The following is a 17749-nucleotide window of genomic DNA, read 5'->3' as shown; positions in this document are numbered from 1 at the left end:
TTTTTTAGCAGCAATTAAGGAATACCGCTGGTCGCAAAAAAATTAAATAAAGAAATAAAACTAAATAATGATAAAGAGAAAACATAGTGCTCTCGGCTCTTCATAGTCCAAGGCAGATGTCAAAAACGAAATCATTGGTTACAGTTCAGAATTAAGTTCAGATTATCGGGAGACTTTTTTTGCTGAGTTTTGTGTCACGTATTCCGTGTTTGACTGTGTTCATCAGTTGCTCTTTTGTCTCATGATATCCACTTTAGTTGAATCACAAGGTGATTTAAGTATTATTCGTTTTTTATAGTGAAATTTATATCCACACGTTCCATAATAAGACAATTTATTAATAAGCCCTTTACTTTGAGTCGTTATTATCCCGCGATAAGAGTATCATCACCCTTTAGAAGTTTATATTTCAAGAGATAAGTTCGGATTCATATCTGCAGTCATCAGCAAAGTTTCTAACACCAAACTAACCAGTGTTAGTATAGTAATTCGACAAGTTTAATTTATCCAAGTATTTTGCACAATCTCATGTAGATATAGAATTCTATAATGCAATACCTTCCCAGATTAATTCATGATATTCATGAAAAAAAATTTCACTTCGGATTGCCTAAGAAAAATGCAGTTTTAAGGAAATACTATGCAGAAAAAAATCTAGTTCAAAAGATGGGTATTTCAGGGATAGATTGTGTGTCCTCAACCGTCTGAAATAGGTCATTGCAGTTCTACTTTAATCATGATTTCTCCCACACATTTCAACCGGCGCTAATCAAACCGCTATTTGAATTGTTTGACGCGAAGCTCTTTCTGTGCTTTTAATAAGTGAATTGAGTCTAAAGGGCCATGAATATCATAAACAAAAATGTGGGACTAAAATGTGAGGCTAGCCTAAGTTTTCAAAAATTGGATCGTGATGCCATGTTTCATGACGTCATTGTATAGACAAAACTGTCTATGGACAACGCATAACATGAATTTATCAAATGTGTACTCTCCCTCCTTAAGGACAGCAACATAAATTTATTTTGGACGAGGCGATTGAGCGGTAAGCTTAAGGGAACGGCCAGGGATAAAAGAGCAGCTAAAGGCTTAAAAAAAAAAGAAAAAAAAAACACCTCCGTAACCCTCGTGACAACAGGCGAAGCAAAATACATTTTAGAAACGCGATAATACTTTTAAAAGAACTCTTTCGGCATACATCGATTTGTTTTGTTGCCGGTAATTTTATAAAAACAAACATCGCTCAAACTGATTCTTTAAACTCAGTGAATATCTTAGCAAATCCCGAAAAGCTTAGAGTTTGGTGTATCACGCCATGAAATATAAAAGCCAATCTTTCACACCCTTGCTTACCCTTTAGTGTTTCTGTCCAGCATTGGAATCACTCACCGGCGTGTCTTTTTTTTTTTTTTTTTTCAAATTCTCTTCTTTCTCAAGAAGAGGCTTGAATATAAAACCGCTACGTATAAAATAACATAGTTTTCGAGGTGGTGGCGGTTACAGAGTATGTCACTCATAGAGCACGGAGCTGCTTTGTGCATTTGACGTATCGAGTGCTAAACTTAAGGTTACAATGGGTAGTGTATCATGCTAGAATCAATTTAGAATGCTATAGTCTCGTATTTATTCAAATTTTACCTTCCAGCAATCCCTTCAAATCGCCCAAGCTCTTCAGCTGCAAGAAAAATGAGAAAGTAATAAAGCGTGAGTTGAATTTACATTGAAGATGAATGGTATCGACTTAGAAGAAAATCAAAATGTTATTGTCGAAAAAAAGTAGTTTTTAAATGGGATATTATTCGATGATTTTTTTTTCGTGGACGTTATTGTTTAAAACTCTTGCTTCGTCCGCGTAGCTTTAGTTTTCGATTTGTTGTTATTTATTATTATTATTCTTAATTCCCCCAATCCCCCGCTCTTTACATTACCTCCGAAATCCATGTGAGAGCCCCTTTCTCTTACCCCATAGTGTTATTAATTATTGCTTTACATCATTGCATTAACAACGGAAAACATTGACCATTCCATCAATAAATGAATTTATGGGAAAAAAATGTGAAACAAAACTTTGATTCGCAGTATTTTTGCGAGTTTCAGAATGCTCGTTGCAGGTTAAAAAGATTTCTCTGAAGAGCAAGAAATACTCATTTTTTATCAAATGAAATTACTTGGCAAAATGTTTATGTATTTCTTAATTTTGCTCATAACACGCAATATAGTTAGTGACTAAGTTCAAAATGGCAACTAGGATTTGCACCATAATTTCAAGGAACTATCTACATCTATTCTCCCCTTTTACCGTGGATCGTTGGTTTTGAGAGGCTGGGGTCAAATAAGTCTGGATTAAAACTTTGTTATGGTTCAAATGGTTCTTTATTTGGAAAATCCTATTCTTTTCGGTGAATTATAGCTTCTACACTTTTCTGTTTTGTATCCTTGAAATAGATGATCAAAAATGCCCAATGATTTATAATCAAACTGTGTTTTTTTTCTAACAATTAAGGCTAACACAGTAACAATTCAGCTTCAAAGAGATGTTTCTTGCTCTATCTGCCTCTAACTCGAAAGCCATATAAATAACCTATTTAATAATAAAAGTGATCAAAACAAATTGAGAAACATGAGCACATTGTTTTTACAACATTTTCGAGGAAAAAACGAAGTAATGTAAAGTCATTGAAGGTATGCTCTAGACTTCCACTTATACAAAATAAATAAATAAACCGATTCTGATCAAAGATTTCATTCGCAGAAAAATGTCCCTCTAATACTTTTGAGGTGACTACGTTTGCGCCACCACAATGCTGAAATTACTTCCCATAAAAGGTAACACATTTTGGTTTCCTATGACACTCTATGATAATTGAAAACCTACTTTTTATTTCTTTTTTTATCTTCCTACTCGTTACAAAATCGGAATTTCATGGCCTACTTCGTCAAAAGTTAGAGCTTCTTATCGATAATTTGAACGTTTCCTTGTAGAGTCCGAAAGAGGTGCTTGTTTTGATAATTAAATGGACAAAAATAAACAGGTAAGGGTTTACGAAGGAGTACTTTTCACTCCTGAGATGAAAAAATTATGATAATGATAACAACAATGATAATGACATTAATCATTTTTCGATTCTGTCTGCAATTAAAGAAGGAAAGAACTGAAAAATTTGAGAGTTATGTAGATATCAAAACTAATTTGAACGTGTGATAATGAATTTCTGCTGATTCATTGCCCTTCAATATTAAGCCTTTATTCCCAAACAGGAACAGTAAATCATGGAGAAGGAACATGATTCACAGGAAGTTCCTGCCAGCGAACCAAAATAAACATCGTTATGGTAATTTAACAAAGCATCATATTGCCACTGCTGTTGTATATGTATTTCAGCTAAAATCAAGGGGGAGAAGGAAATATGGATAGAAATATGGATATGAAAGGTGTGGCGAAGGTGAATTGGCTAACTTAGCTTGTAGCAAGGCTGCTTGATTATCAAACATCACCCAACACGAATATCATGACACACAGGAAGTTCCTACTAACACCAAAATTAACAGTGGTTGTATGATAATTTGACAAAGTTTCACAATGCCAGCTGTTGTGCATGTGTAAAAGCGGTATCATAGGAAACCATCAAATGAATTCTTCACTTTCACAAACTAGGTTCACATCTATTCATTTCTTTAACGCACGCGTTTTCGACGACGAACCAATTTAGTCAATTACTTTATGACACAGAAATTTTGCGAGCTTTACCAGTCTAAACGTCTTCTCGATTTTGTTATGAATATAAAATTGCAGGAAAGTTGCGTAACCCATAGCTACATATTTTTTTCCTAAGCCATCTTGTTTAAAACAATTCTTTCAAGTGCAATTTATCTCAGTTCAGCACAAACGGTTTTAATATCAGTGTGCGTATCATTAGGAAATGTTATTAATCATTCTTAAGTAGGGGCGACAGTATGGATATGAAAGGTGTCGTGGAGGTGAATGTAGCGCCTTCTTTTTTTGCGCAATTTGCTAAAAATAGTTGGAAAAGTGTATTTAATTCGTAGTACCATAACACTTTATTGTTGCTGCAGTCTGTGTCGAATCTTTAAAGTATCGTCTGAATTTTATGCTGTGATTGGTCCTATAAGTGACAGTTTCAAGATGTTGAAAAAACTACGCCACGGTTAGTACAATTTCTGGTCGAGCTTTGTATCAGAACCATTCAAACTTCTTCGGCCGAAGAAACAATTGCAGGAGCATAAACATGTCCAAAATCGTTGTGAACAGTGTTATCCACGATGGCGAACAAGAGAAATACCAAAAATAATTATTACTTTTCAAACACATTTATTCAAGCAAAAAGTAATCTAACCAGGACAAAAATATTTTTCTTTGTACACAAAAGACAAATGACGCTCTGAGTCGGAAATATTGATATGTATATGTATACAGGGAGTTCGAGAAGCTATTACTTAATTAATAGAATTTCCTCGTTTTGTCTTTTAAGGCAAATTTCCTTAACCACGCACAAGTGAAAAAGACCCGGAGAGGAAATCATCTATAGGGTAAACAGTCCTAAAGCAAACTCTGGGTTCCAGATGATTTTAAACATTCTATGGCTATTACTTTGTGATGGTATCGGAATTTTTTTTAATAGCAACTAAGGAATACCACTGGTCGCTAAAAAAACATATTAAATAAACATTAATAAATAATGATAAAGAGAGAACATAGTGCTCGCGGCTCCTCATGGCCTAAGGCAAATGTCAAAACTATTTAAAACGAAACCATTGGTTACAGAACTTTATTTAGGTTCAGATTATCAGGGAACGTTTCTAATGAGTCTTGTATCATGCATTCCGTTTTCAACTGTGTCCATCAATTGCTGTTTTGTGTCATGATATCCACTGCATTTGGATCACAAGGTGATTTATAATTAAGTGTTATTCGTATTTAATAGTAAGAATTATTTCCACACGTTTCATAATAACATTATGTGCATATATATTTGCGATATTTAGACAGGCTAGCCCAGTTCAGCTCAGAGCTGGTTTTTAAATGGGGGCCTATGTAAACAATGACAAGGGCAGACCACAACACCGGGAGCTACGTTCCCTACTCTTTGCGAGAAGCGCGTTGGTTCTTCAACGTCCCCTGTTAACCATTTCAGAGAAGAGAATGGGGACGGAGCTTACGGCTTATCTTCCCTACCCGAGGAGACTAGAATGTCTAATAAGTAGCCTTTGTCATGGCAAAGGCAGCCACTGGTCACTCGGTCGTAATTATTTTACGACCCTGGGTGTTGGCACCTCCTGCACACCAGTTCTGCGCTCCACAACGTTAGTTAACCGAGCGCGAATCGTCAAACTTTCGAAAGCGGATTCCATTTCCTTCATTATCATTTTCTCTTTTGTTTTCCTGCAAGAAATATTTCGGGAATTATATTTCCATACGTAATTAGGACGATATGTAACCGACTTCAACAGAAATGTGTTTTTCTTTTTAATAAATTGTCGCCTCCTGTGTAGTACTTGAAGTTTGACAAAATGCTGCTGGAATTAGGAAGAAGACATTTTTGTCCTACAAGAAGTTTCTAGCACCAAACTATCCAGTGTTAGTACGTTAATTTGACAGGTGTTTTATACAGTGTCATGCAGAAATGGAATTCTATAATGCAATACCCTTCCCTGATAGAAATATCATAAAAAAAATTCGACTCGAATTGTCTAAGGAAAATGCAGTTTTAAGGAAATAAGTTGCGGTAAAAAAGGAAAACAAGCTCAGAAGAAGCGTATTTCACTGATAGATTGTGTGTCTCGTCCTTCCCAAATAATTAAGTCATCGCAGCTCAACTTAAATCATAACTTTCTCCCACGCATTTCAGCCGACGCCATTCAAACTGCTCTTTGAATTATTTGACGTAAAGCTCTTTGTGTACTTTTTTCAAGTGAACTGAGTCTAAAGGGCCATTAAATGTTATAAACAACAAAGTGGGACTAAAATGTGGTGCTAGCCTAAGTTTTTAGAAATTGGACCGTGACGCAATGCTTCATGGTATAGACAAAAGTGTCTATGGTCAGCAGTGTTTTAAGGTTGCACCTCTGAGTACAATTTTTCCACTTACAGAATTTTTTTTTTTTTTTACTGATGTGAGAGCTATCTAGATATTGGTCACCACAGGCGTATGAGCCAAAGAAGGGAAACGTCGATTTGTTTAAAACTACTAGGTCCAGTGGTCTTCAACTCTTCCTCGTGACTCCTGAGAAAATGTTTTTCTAAAATGCAAAAGTAATATTTGGATTACGGTAAATTAGATTCGCAAAAAAGTTTTAAGAATATAGCGTGAATATTTCGAAAGATTAGAACAAAAGGTAAACTTTTAAAAAGGATGGGCCCTATTTCCAGCCGTTTATTTTCGTTTTGGCATGAGAACAAGTGTAGCAGTATAAACACAACTAGGCATTCATGGCGTAAAACCATCTTCATAACTTTGGCCAAATAGTAGAAGTACTCCTATTCCTTTGCCGACGCAAGCTGTCCACAAATTGCTACTTTCAACTTTTTTTCCCCCGGAGATTCCGGCCCTCGGCTTAGGCGGTCAAAGGTTTCTTAAGAAAATCTACAGTTTATAACTGTTAGGTGAAAGAAAATTATTCTCCAACTTTACATGGACCGAACATGTGGAACATGTAATATCTAAAGTGAACCAGAGATTAGGTCTTTTGCGTAGAATCAAGCATTTGTTGCCGTATAACGCACGCCTTCTTTATTACAAAAGCCTTGTCCTTCCCATCCTTGATTATGCTGATATGGTATGGGGTGATAAGGATAACGCTGTCTTAATGAACAAGCTGCAGGTGTTGCAGAATAAGGCGGCAAAACTTGTTCTAGATAAACCATAGTACTCTTCTGCAACCGATGCTCTCAATCAGCTCGGCTGGTTAAAATCAACTCAGGCACTTCCATCGCTGCTTGTATGTTTATAATTGCGTGAAGGGAATTACATCTCACAAATTGGAATTATCTAGAAACAGCGATGTACATAGATACAACACTCGTTGCAAAGATCATCTTAGACTTCCATCAGTTTAACGGAACTGGGGCAAACAAAGAACCTGTTATCATGCCTTAAAGACTGGAATGCCTTGGACAGTTACTTAAAGAACTTTGGCACTATATGTCAGTTTAGGAATAATTTTTTAAAATCTTTTAATCCATAGCTTACTTTTGTACTTTTTTAATATCTGCAATTTTTATTTACTTTTAACAATTTAATGTTATTTTGGATTAGGACCTCTCTGTAAATCACCTACGGGTGAGGGAGCTACTTGTTTAAATATCATTATATAAAAGCCGAACTGTCAAATTAAAGCTCGTCTATTCAACTGACATAATGAGGTGTTAATTTAGAATTATAATTAGCTGTCTCAAAAACACAACCGTTAGACGAAAGCGTAAAGCGGAACTGTCAAATTCAAGCTCGTCTATTTAACTGACATAGTGAGATTATTTAAAATTATAATTAGCTGTCAGAAAAACACAACAGAGGGATGAAATGTCTTCCAATCATTAATTAAAGTGTTGGTTAATTAACATCTTTGTCAATTGGCTACCATCTTTTAAGCTGGGTAAACAACATCAGGATGGACTTTCACACAAGCGCTAGTTTGACTCTTATCCTCTTGTAACAGTAAAAAGAGTTTTATTGAAGAAAGTTAGGTTTGTTTATTACACATGACGTGATCACATTGCGTGCTGACCAACAGACTTTCTAAAAGTACAGACTTTCCATATTCTTGCGTTTTGAATATAAACTTAATGTTTCGTCTCGGCTAAGAGACTTATGCCGCTCACTAAACACCTTTTAGGATAGTCCACACAACAATCTTAATGGTCTGTAATGGCTTGTAATCCCTTACAATATTTGCAATAATATTCCGCAGCCATCATAATCTTTGTCTTCCACGAAACAGGTATACATCTCAAGAGATAAAATTATCAGTAAAATGTAGCATTCTCCAATTCATTTTATAACTTTCGATTCTAATTCGTTGCATTACCTAGTGGTTGGTTTCAATTTTTATAACCGCGAAAGAGGGAAAAAAATAAGCTATACATCAAGCCGGATATTTGTCTATTTGGTTTTGATGGTCGCACGGAAATGTCAAGTATGTCCCTCAAGAATGTTGTGGTGCATAACAACAGTAAATCTTTAATGATGGAAACAAATTTTAAGAAAGAGCGCCAGTTCATTGCGTTCCGTGTGCAAATTATTAGAAGAAACTGCAAGAATTATTTCAGAGTGTATGCGTGTTGTTTTGTAAATAACACCGAAACGTATTTCAGCTTGTTTGTGTGTCCCTGTAAGCTACGCGGAATGTCTCTAAGGACCAGATTGTCGAATTTTATATTTCAATTTCGATCTTCTCCACACTGTGCGTGGTTCATGGCCTGATTCAACGATAATTATCGAGGAGTCGCCATCCGGTCACCTTTTTTTACTTTGTAAGTCAAGGAAGCGTAACCACACGGATCATATTTATGCAACGTTTTAGGACAACTTGGGATCTATTTTCCATCCAGTTGTCTCGAAAACCTAAAATCCTCAACGTAGAAGATGAACAAACGAAGTTTAAACGATCAAAATAATATTTCGAGCGCAATTGAGCAAACGCGCGGATTTGCGTTGTTTTCAAGATGTCGATGGATGAAAGTTAGAGAGATACCCACGGTTTAACCCTTTAAGGTGGTACGATACAAAAAAAAAGGAAATTTTTGTTGAAAATGAGTCCATTTTTTTCTCATTTGATTTCACCTCTAAAGGCTTTTGTTTAATCGTCCCAAATGTCTTTTTGCGAATAATTTGTAATAAAATAGTAATAAAATGCAATTTCTAAGGCACTGTTGTTCCGTTGCCATGGAAACGTATTTTTAAATGCGTCCTTTTAGGGCCTAAAAGTGCGATTTCCACCCAGGCCAAAGCAAACTGATTGCATCTTGAGTAATCTATTGGGAGACTGGGGCCCAACAATGACTTTTAGCCTCGTTTTGATATGTTTCGGTGAACGGCCGTTATTATCAATCATTTAGTTAGGAATTTTCGCAAGTGAGAGAGCTTCAATCATCAAAATGGCGAAATTTTTGTCTCAGAGACGTAAGAAGCGTAAATTTTATGGAAATCGCTTTACAAATAGTTCAAGAATTAACGAAGAAGAGTCGATTGCTGTCGAAAGCACTTCGAGTGGGATACGTGAATCCACAGATGGCATTTCACATGATCAAAGCGAAGCGAAGGAATCTTCGGCTTCGTATCGAAAGCTTCAATCAACTATATCAAAGGTCTGTTGAGCTGCACAATCTCAGGTACACTGAATTTTATGGGGATGGGGACAGCAAGAGTTTTTCCAGGATAAAGAATATTTATCAAGATGCTGGAATTTTAGTGGAAAAGAAAGAATGCATCAGTCACGTGCAGAAGAGGGTTGGAACTGCACTTCGCAAATTAAAGCGTGACAATCCAGGCCTTGGAGGCAAAGGGAAACTCACAGACAATCAAATCGATAAACTGCAGAACTATTATGGCATTGCCATAAGGTCCAATGTTGGAAATTTGGCTGGAATGAAGAAAGCTATTTTTAAAGCTATCCATGCTAGCCTCATGCATTGTGCCTCAAGTGAGGCATGCCCACTTCATGACCACTGCCCAACAGGTAATGCAAGTTGGTGCAAGTATCAAAAGGACAAAGCCAACCATAAAAATCTCTTTAAGCATGGACCTGGCCTTTCTTTACCTGTTATTGCCAAGCTAAAGCCTGAATATATTCGACTTAGTGAGAACAACTTGCTGCAGAAGTGCTTACATGGCAAGATGCTTACATGGCAAAGGATTCCAAAAGAAATTTATGTTGGAAGAGAGACATTGGAATTAGGACTTTATGATACTGTTTCTTATTTTAATATTGGTTCAATTAGTATAATTAAGCTTTTCCAAGCCCTTGGTATTCCTCCTGGAAAATATACCAAGGATGGGTTTCAGACTCCAAGACCAGCTTAGAGTTAATATTGCACAACATAAAAGCAAAGCTACTACCAAGAAGCGATACAAAGTGATTAGGGACCTTAAAAAACGAAAAGATGATCATAATAAGCAAACTGAAGGTGTCAGCTATGGCCTTGGTCAGTTTTGAACAGTTTAATTCATGGAACGTACCATGAGATGCCTTCAACATCCTTCCTGTATTTCTGTGAACTTGGCTTTCGAAATAAGACTATGGTGCGAGTTACTGTCATCTGACAAGTACAGCAACCCCAGGGAATTCAGAAGAAACGAAAGCTCACATCACTATCACATCGTGGTAAGGACTCTCCTCTGTGTTTTTTGATATTTCGAGGCAGCCTTTTCAAGGAAACACCGTCTATAATGTATTGCAGCCATAATTGAGAGGGCGTCATCCAAGATAAATGATCAGTAACTTCTCTTGGGCATAAAATAATTACCCTGGCCTTCTTCTAACGTTTGTCTTCCTTAAAGGCTAAACGAGATATGCTTTTTCCGATTATCATTTCACTCGTTCCCTTTTTATTTTGTATAGTTATCTATTCGCTCATTCTATTTGTTCATCCCCTCATATTCTTAGATGTATCAACCGTGACCCACCTCCACAGAAAAACAATATTTGAATTGAATGGCTCTTGTATAAGTTTCTCTTAAGTGAATATCGCAGAGCCAGTTCAGGTGAGACTTTTCAACAAACTTGCATAATACGCTGTTTGGGCTAAGTCGTGTTATATTGAGCGTGAAGGTTCTTTTTTTCTTTCGCAAGAACATGTGTGCTGAAAATCCTTGCGAGAACAACGCCACTTGTCAAAGCAGTTTTACAGACAAACTTTATCGGTGTCTATGTCCTGCTGGATACAAAGGTCCGAGGTGCCAAATAGGTAAACCAAAAATCCTCTATGTCTTTCAAGTGAGATGTTCAATTCAATTATTGAGAAGCATAAAGTCGTATACTTATTGCATAAACATGTTTCATTTACATCGTCATTTCTAAGCAACAGAAAAGACAACGAAAGAGAGAGTGAAAGAGAGAGAGACACATACAGGAAAGTAAACTGACATAAAAAAGAGCAGAATGATTAACTATTCTTCAAAAACAAGTGCATTTCATACTTGGAGAGCCATCCGTTAGTTAGCAACTTCAAGCAAGACTGGAAATAATTATTATCAATGATGACGGGACGCTCTACCGACGTCTCTTCTTTTCAAGGATTCGAAGTAACATGCATGCTGCCCAAGAAAGTCCTTTAAAAAATAAAATGTTTCAATCCAGCCACGAAGCTGAATTATAATAATACTAAAAAAAACAACAACAGCAACGGGGAGAAAATATAATTTTATAATCCTAATAAAGTTATTTTAAAACTTTTTCTAGGACCTACTTCGTGCAAAGAAATTCATGATCAGGACACGTAAGTAGAGTTGATATTCGGATGTCATTTATGTAGTACATCAAATATTCCGCTTTCCCGCAATTGGTTTAAGCCCATCACGTCACCAAATATACCCTAATTTTCAAACCACCATGCAAAGAAAGTCCTCCGTTTAAATTCGATTCACTTGGTTGAGTGTCTTCCCGTCCTTACAGAAGAATTGGAAAATAATAAGCTCCCAGACACCTGTTTAATTCCAGGACAAATAACCGAGCATTGTTGCAATGAAGGCTGTTGTTTATATCCCGCAGAAATTGACGCCTCTTCCTGAAGGATTAACTTTTCATTTGCTCATGTGTTCAATCATTATCATTATCAGTCAGTATCTATGCCAATGTGATTTTCATTGCCACTAATGATAATTATCTTTATAAGCTCTAGTTTTATTTCACCGTCATAGTTTACTTAAATGCTTTGTTTCTCTATAATATTTTGATTAAAAAGATCCAGTATGAGTGGTGTGGTTACCCTTGTTGTTGACTCCCAACCATTGTCCGTTTTTTGTCATATGGGAAATTTTGGATGTGAAGACGGAGGATGGACGCCAGTCATGAAGATTGACGGCAGAGAGGTGCATACTTTTATTGAATAATTCATTTCCTGTATAAACCCGCTCTCTTGCGAAACGTTGCAAGTTAAAAACGCGCCTTCTATATATGAATGCCTTTTGTTTTTCATCCAGACGGTAATGGACGAGGACCTGACTTTGTTCAACGTAAATTTCGAGACTTATTGTGTGCAATGATTGTAGAAAAAGAAAAGTTAAAAATCAGCCATAAGTATAAATTCGTTTAAAGGCTGTTTGGAACAAGGACAATCTCTTATCTGAGTTAAATTTTCACACTATTTGAGGGTTATGTAGATATCAACCTGATTTAAATAGCAGTCATTGTTCATCGTTTGAACAACAGGGGGGACGTGGATAGGTGGAGGAGGATTGTTGGAGGACCATAGAACATTGAGTACCAATAAACTTGCCAATGAGGAGGGATCATGGATCATAGGAATATTACAGAGACTTACGTGGGAGGAGTGGGGATCAGGTTATTTTTATCGTGACACAATCACACTCCAATTTTGTCTATGTACAAAGAGATCAGAATTTATTTAAAGAAAAACGACGTCTGTCATCCTTTATCATTTCAAAGACTCTTGATTGGGGTGCAAATGAAAACACAGAAAAACTCCCTATAACTAGATTGACATGTCATGCACTGATCTACGGTGCCAGGTCTGTGTTGAAAACAAAAATTACCTTAGCATTGACGACACGATGTCAAAAATATCGAGGTCAATTCTATGATAAAACAAATGAGTCAGATAATAAATCAATAAATACAGAAACACGACAGGAAGTAGACAGGGAAAATCCATCAATTCAGAGAAATACACAAGTGTTATGCTCCTGTATTTTAGACCACCTTCCATTATGAGGCGCATTATTGGACAAATTACGATGAATTCAACCTTCTCGGTGGAGAGACTGGGTTTGACGAGCAAGAATCAAAGCTACCCACATACTGGAACACATCATTCTCCAAGATCTGTCTCGGAATGAAGATCAACCAACAGCTCAGGTTTATTGTCATCAGTAAGTTGGCTGACTCTCTGCACTCACTAATTGCTGATAGCCAATACCGCAACACCTCACTGGGTCGTGACGGGTGGAAAAAGTTGATTGGCAGCAACGCCTCTTTACAGCGCAACTGTAACAAGGAAGGATTCAATGCTGTTGGTGATCGTGATCTTGCTAAAGTCAGAATTGGTATTGTTAGCAATAACCAAAACGACTGCTACTCGTGCAACTCTTTGATTGGATTTGGTACAGGAAGTCATCCAAAAGGCGCAAAATCTTGCGGAAACGAGGCACTCCGTGATAAGTTAGATGATGGAGGGAAGAGTATCAAAGCCATGGGGTACATATTGGTGCAATAAAACCAAATGCTGAGGACTAAGTCCGTAAATAACGTTTGTTTCACCTTGGAGACGTCTTATTGCGACAAAACATTTTGGGCAACGGTCGTTAAAAAGCTCTAAATATACAGTAACTACTCATTTACATTACTTAAAAGATATGTGGATATCCCTAAATACTAAATTCCTTAGACTTCAGCTTACAAGCATATACAAGATGGTTTCATCTAAAAAAATAGTGACCTTAACTTCAAGAAACAAAGTTGTAGAATATTTCCGAAAGAAAATGAATATTCGACAATGAATGGTGATTAATTGCCACTTGACTTTTATACAACAGAAACAGCAGTGTTTGGTCTCCCAAAACTTTATTGTTTTAAAATAGAAATAACTAAAGCTATTCGAAGATTCATCGACATTGATCGATCATCGAGCTTAGAATCTCTTGCAGTTACAGCGTCTTGCCATTAGAGCATGGAACTGTTAAATGCCACGTCTTTGAGTGCTGAACTGATTCATCTTACGTACTTTTTTTGCTGGTGAAATAGTGGCAAACCTGTAATGGACTCTGATTCTATCGGTTACAGGTTGATGTTTTAGCTAATACAGTGCCTGTTTTTGCTTACTTTGTTGAAAATAGTTAAAACTTAAACTACTACAGGTTTTTAAACCTCAATTACTCCTTTGCTAATCATTCTATTCAAGATGTCTTGTTTAACTCTCTATGATTGAGTGAGATTGGTTCAACACAGTAGTGTCACCTAACTTAGGGTTGTGTTGTAAGCTGAGAATATTATAGTTAATTCCTAGTTTCATTAGACTTTATTGTCGCTGTAGTTTGTGTCCAATCTTTAAAGTATGCCACCGAAAGTTCAATTTCTAGTCGTACCTTGTAGGTATCAGAGCCATCGAAATGTCTCCGGCCAAAAATATTTAGTAGCATTAACACATCAAAATTCGTACTGAAAAGTGAAAGACAAAATAGTTATCACTGTACAAACATATTTATCCAAGCAAAAAATATTTTTACAAGCACAAAGGGTATTTCTCTTAGTGCACAAAAAGCAGATTACGTTCTGAGTCAGCGATATTGTGAGATTGGTTGGGAATTTTAAGTATGTATACAGAGTAAACAATGTTAAGGCCAGACCGCAAGACCGGGAGCAACATTTCCTTCTCTTAGCGAGAAGTGCGTTGGTTCTTTAACGTCCCTGTTAACCATTTCAGAGAAGAGAAAAGAGGAGGGGCCTACGGCTTATCTTCCTTCCCCGAGAAGACTAGAATGTTTTATAAGTAACCATTGTCAAAGTAAAGGCAGCAAATTCTCCTTAATTATTTTACGACCCTGAGTGTTTGCCCGGTCTGGAGTCCGGCGCTCTACAACGCGAGTTAGCCAAGCGCGAATCGTCAAAATTTCGAAAGTGGATTCCATTTCCCTCGTTATGATCAACTTCCTTTTTGTTTTCCTAATAATTTGTCGCCTCCTGTGTTGACCTTGATGTTTTGTAAAATGTTGCTGGAGATAAAGAAGAATGTATTTGTGGCCTACAAGAAGCTTGTAGGACCAAACTACCCAGTGTTAGTATGGTAATTCGACAAGTTTAATTAATTCAGGGGTTTTGCACAATGTCATGCAGAAATGGAATTGCATAATGCAATACCTTTACCCGATAATAGTATACACGAAAAAAAAAATTCAACTCGTGTTCCTCAAGAAAAATGCACTTTTAAGGAACACGAGGCAGAAAAAAAGGAAATCTACTTTAGAAGAAGGGTATTTCAGCTATAGATTGTGTGTCCTCAACTGTCCCAAATAAGTTATCGAAACTCTACTTTAATCATGATTTCTACCACACACCTCAACAGTCGCCAATAAAACTGCTCTTTAAATTGTTTGATTCGAAGCTCTTTCTGTGATTCTTTCAAGTAAACTGAGTTTAAATGGCGGAATTCCAATGTAGGGCTAGCCTAAGTTTTTAAAAATTCGATCATGACGCCACGTTTCATGAAGTCATGGTATAGACAAACTGTCTATGGCTTGGATTGTTTTAGGGTTACACCTTTAGGTACAATTTTTCCACTTACAGCAAATCAGTTTTCTTTTTAACCGATTTTGGGCATAAATATCTTAAACAGAAAATCGGGATCAAAATGTGGCGCTAGCCTAGTTTTTAAAAATTGGACCGTGATGCGAATATACTTTTACACGAGCGTTAGTTCGACTGTTATCCTCTCGTAACAGTGGATAGAGTTTTAATGAAGGAATTTGGGTTTGTTTATTATACATGACGTGATCACGTGACATGTTGACCAACATAATTTCTCAAGCTAGGCTTCCATATTCTGGTGTTTTGAATATATACTTAGCGTTTCGTGTCTTCTAAGAGACTCAGCCCAGTCACTAGTACCTTTTAAAGTTAGCCATAAAGTCGTTAAACGGTAAACAATGCGCTCGAAGTCCCTTTAAGACAATTTATTGTACGGCTGCGACTTATGCGTCATTCGGTAAAAAAGAAAACCACATAATTCTTATTTTTTAATAATCCTTATTTTTAATTAAGATAATACAGCTATGATAACGTTTATGTATACGCCCATAAGATAAAATTCACATGCAATAAAAAGGTCTAGTATTTGGTAACTCCTTCAAAATTTGTTACCCTAGAATTTTTAGGGCATAGAGATATGCTTGAATGTATAACAGAAAAGGATCATTTCCTAAAGTATAAAAAGCTTATCCAATTTATCAAACCCAAGAATGGTACAGAAGAAAGACGAGTTCGTCGCGTGGAAATAGAAGTTTACTGGTTGTAAAGATCTCTCAGTTGTTGACACGTCAAAGTGTTACTGGCACCAAACAGCCACAGAAGAATCTTTATTTCTCTGAGTGTTCAATTCACTTTTTGGTCGATATCTATTTAAAAGAATGCCATTTGGTATTTCATGTGCGGCTGAAGTGGCCCAGAAAATGGTTGAGAAACATTTTGGTAATATTTCAGTTGCATTACATATTTCAGATGATATTATCATTGGAAGTAAAGAAGAACAAGAACATGATTTAATACTATGCAAGGTCTTGACTAGAGCACGAGAGTGCAGTATCAAATTCAACCGTGACAAAATCTAATTTCGAGTAAGCCAAGTCAAGCGCGTGGGCGAAGTGGTTAGTGAATTGGGATTTTCACCAGGCCCAGAAAAAAATTCTGCTATTCACAATATGTGAATAGCAGAAACAACATGTCACAACAGGTTATCGGGTATGATCTCACTAACTACATCCCAAACATGTCTAAATTGACTGCTCCGCTGCGATCCTTGCTTAAGTGTGATGAACCATAGGCTTGGTTTTCAGAGCACGATACCGCTCTTACTATACTCAAATCAGTTCTCAGTAGTGCTCCAGTTCTACGATTCTATGACACAAATTTACTAACCAAGCTCCAAGTTAATGCCAGTAAAATTGGCTCAGGAGCATGTTTGATGCAACAGAACCAACCAGTTGCATATGCATCACGTGCCATGTCAAATCCAGAGGTCAATCATGCTCATATGGAAAAGGAGCTCTTAGCTATTGTTTTTGGCTGTGAGAGATTTAACATGTACACATATATATGGAACAGAAATTGAAGTGCTGTCAGATCAAAAGCCCAAGGTACCTCCTAGATTGAGACTTCGTTTACAAAAATATTATCTCAAAGTGAAATATGTTCCAGGGAAATTTCTTAAAATTTCTGATACTCTCTTTAAGACATTCGATCAGACCAGTGATCCAACTGGCAATGATATGCATCATGATACCTAGCATTTCATCCATAATGTTGCTACCAATCTCCCAATCTCGGATGTTAACTTAATAGAAATTACGAGAACTTAACCGCAATGATCCCACTATGAAAATGTTACTCAGATGTGCCACGAAGAGCTGGCCGGAACACAAGCGTGATGAACCCTCTCCTCTAAAATCTTTCTGGGATGTGCCGAATGACATTCATGTTACATATGGAATTTTACTCAAGGATATCAGGTTAATTATTCCATCATTATGGAGAAACGATATACTCCAGAAATTACATATTAGCCACTGTGCCAGTGAAAAAACCAAAGCTAATGCCTGCATGACAGTATTGTGGCCTGGCACGACTAAGCATATCGAAGAGATGGTTGCCAGTTGTGAAAAATGTATGAAATTTCAGATTAAGCTACCCAAAGAGCCCATGCAAACTCGAGAAATTCCATTATCGCCCTGGCAAATAATTGCTTCAGATGTGTTAGAGAACAACAATCAAGACTACCTTGTTGTCATAGCATTGATTATTATTCAAAGTATATCGAGGCTCACAAGCTTAGCAGCAAAAAAAGGTA

General features: G+C 36.7%; 1 protein-coding gene and 1 pseudogene across 1 annotated transcript; both read left to right on the top strand.

Annotated features, from left to right (window-relative positions):
- Positions 1 to 5231: 5231 nt before the first annotated feature.
- Positions 5232 to 7203, top strand: LOC149042570 (uncharacterized; annotated as a pseudogene).
- Positions 7204 to 11924: 4721 nt separating this feature from the next.
- Positions 11925 to 13730, top strand: LOC113670193 (putative skeletal organic matrix protein 5). Its single transcript, XM_027186291.2, has 2 exons — positions 11925 to 12044; positions 12890 to 13730. The coding sequence occupies exons 1-2, from the start codon at positions 11925 to 11927 to the stop codon at positions 13406 to 13408; spliced, it is 639 nt and encodes a 212-aa protein (XP_027042092.2). The 3' UTR covers positions 13409 to 13730.
- Positions 13731 to 17749: the final 4019 nt, after the last annotated feature.

This window comes from Pocillopora damicornis, chromosome 7 (assembly GCF_964200805.1).
Source record: "Pocillopora damicornis chromosome 7, jaPocDami1.2, whole genome shotgun sequence".
NCBI lineage: Eukaryota > Metazoa > Cnidaria > Anthozoa > Scleractinia > Pocilloporidae > Pocillopora > Pocillopora damicornis.
The sequence above is the reverse complement of the archived record's forward strand: the minus strand, read 5'-3'. Positions and strand labels throughout refer to the sequence as shown.

Bases quoted from the DNA above. Each gene is read 5' to 3' on its own strand.
- LOC113670193 (XM_027186291.2), top strand. From the start codon at position 11,925: ATGAGTGGTGTGGTTACCCTTGTTGTTGACTCCCAACCATTGTCCGTT. The intron at 12,045-12,889 runs GTGCATACTTTT...CCTGTATTTTAG, and splicing joins TGAAGATTGACGGCAGAGAG to ACCACCTTCCATTATGAGGC.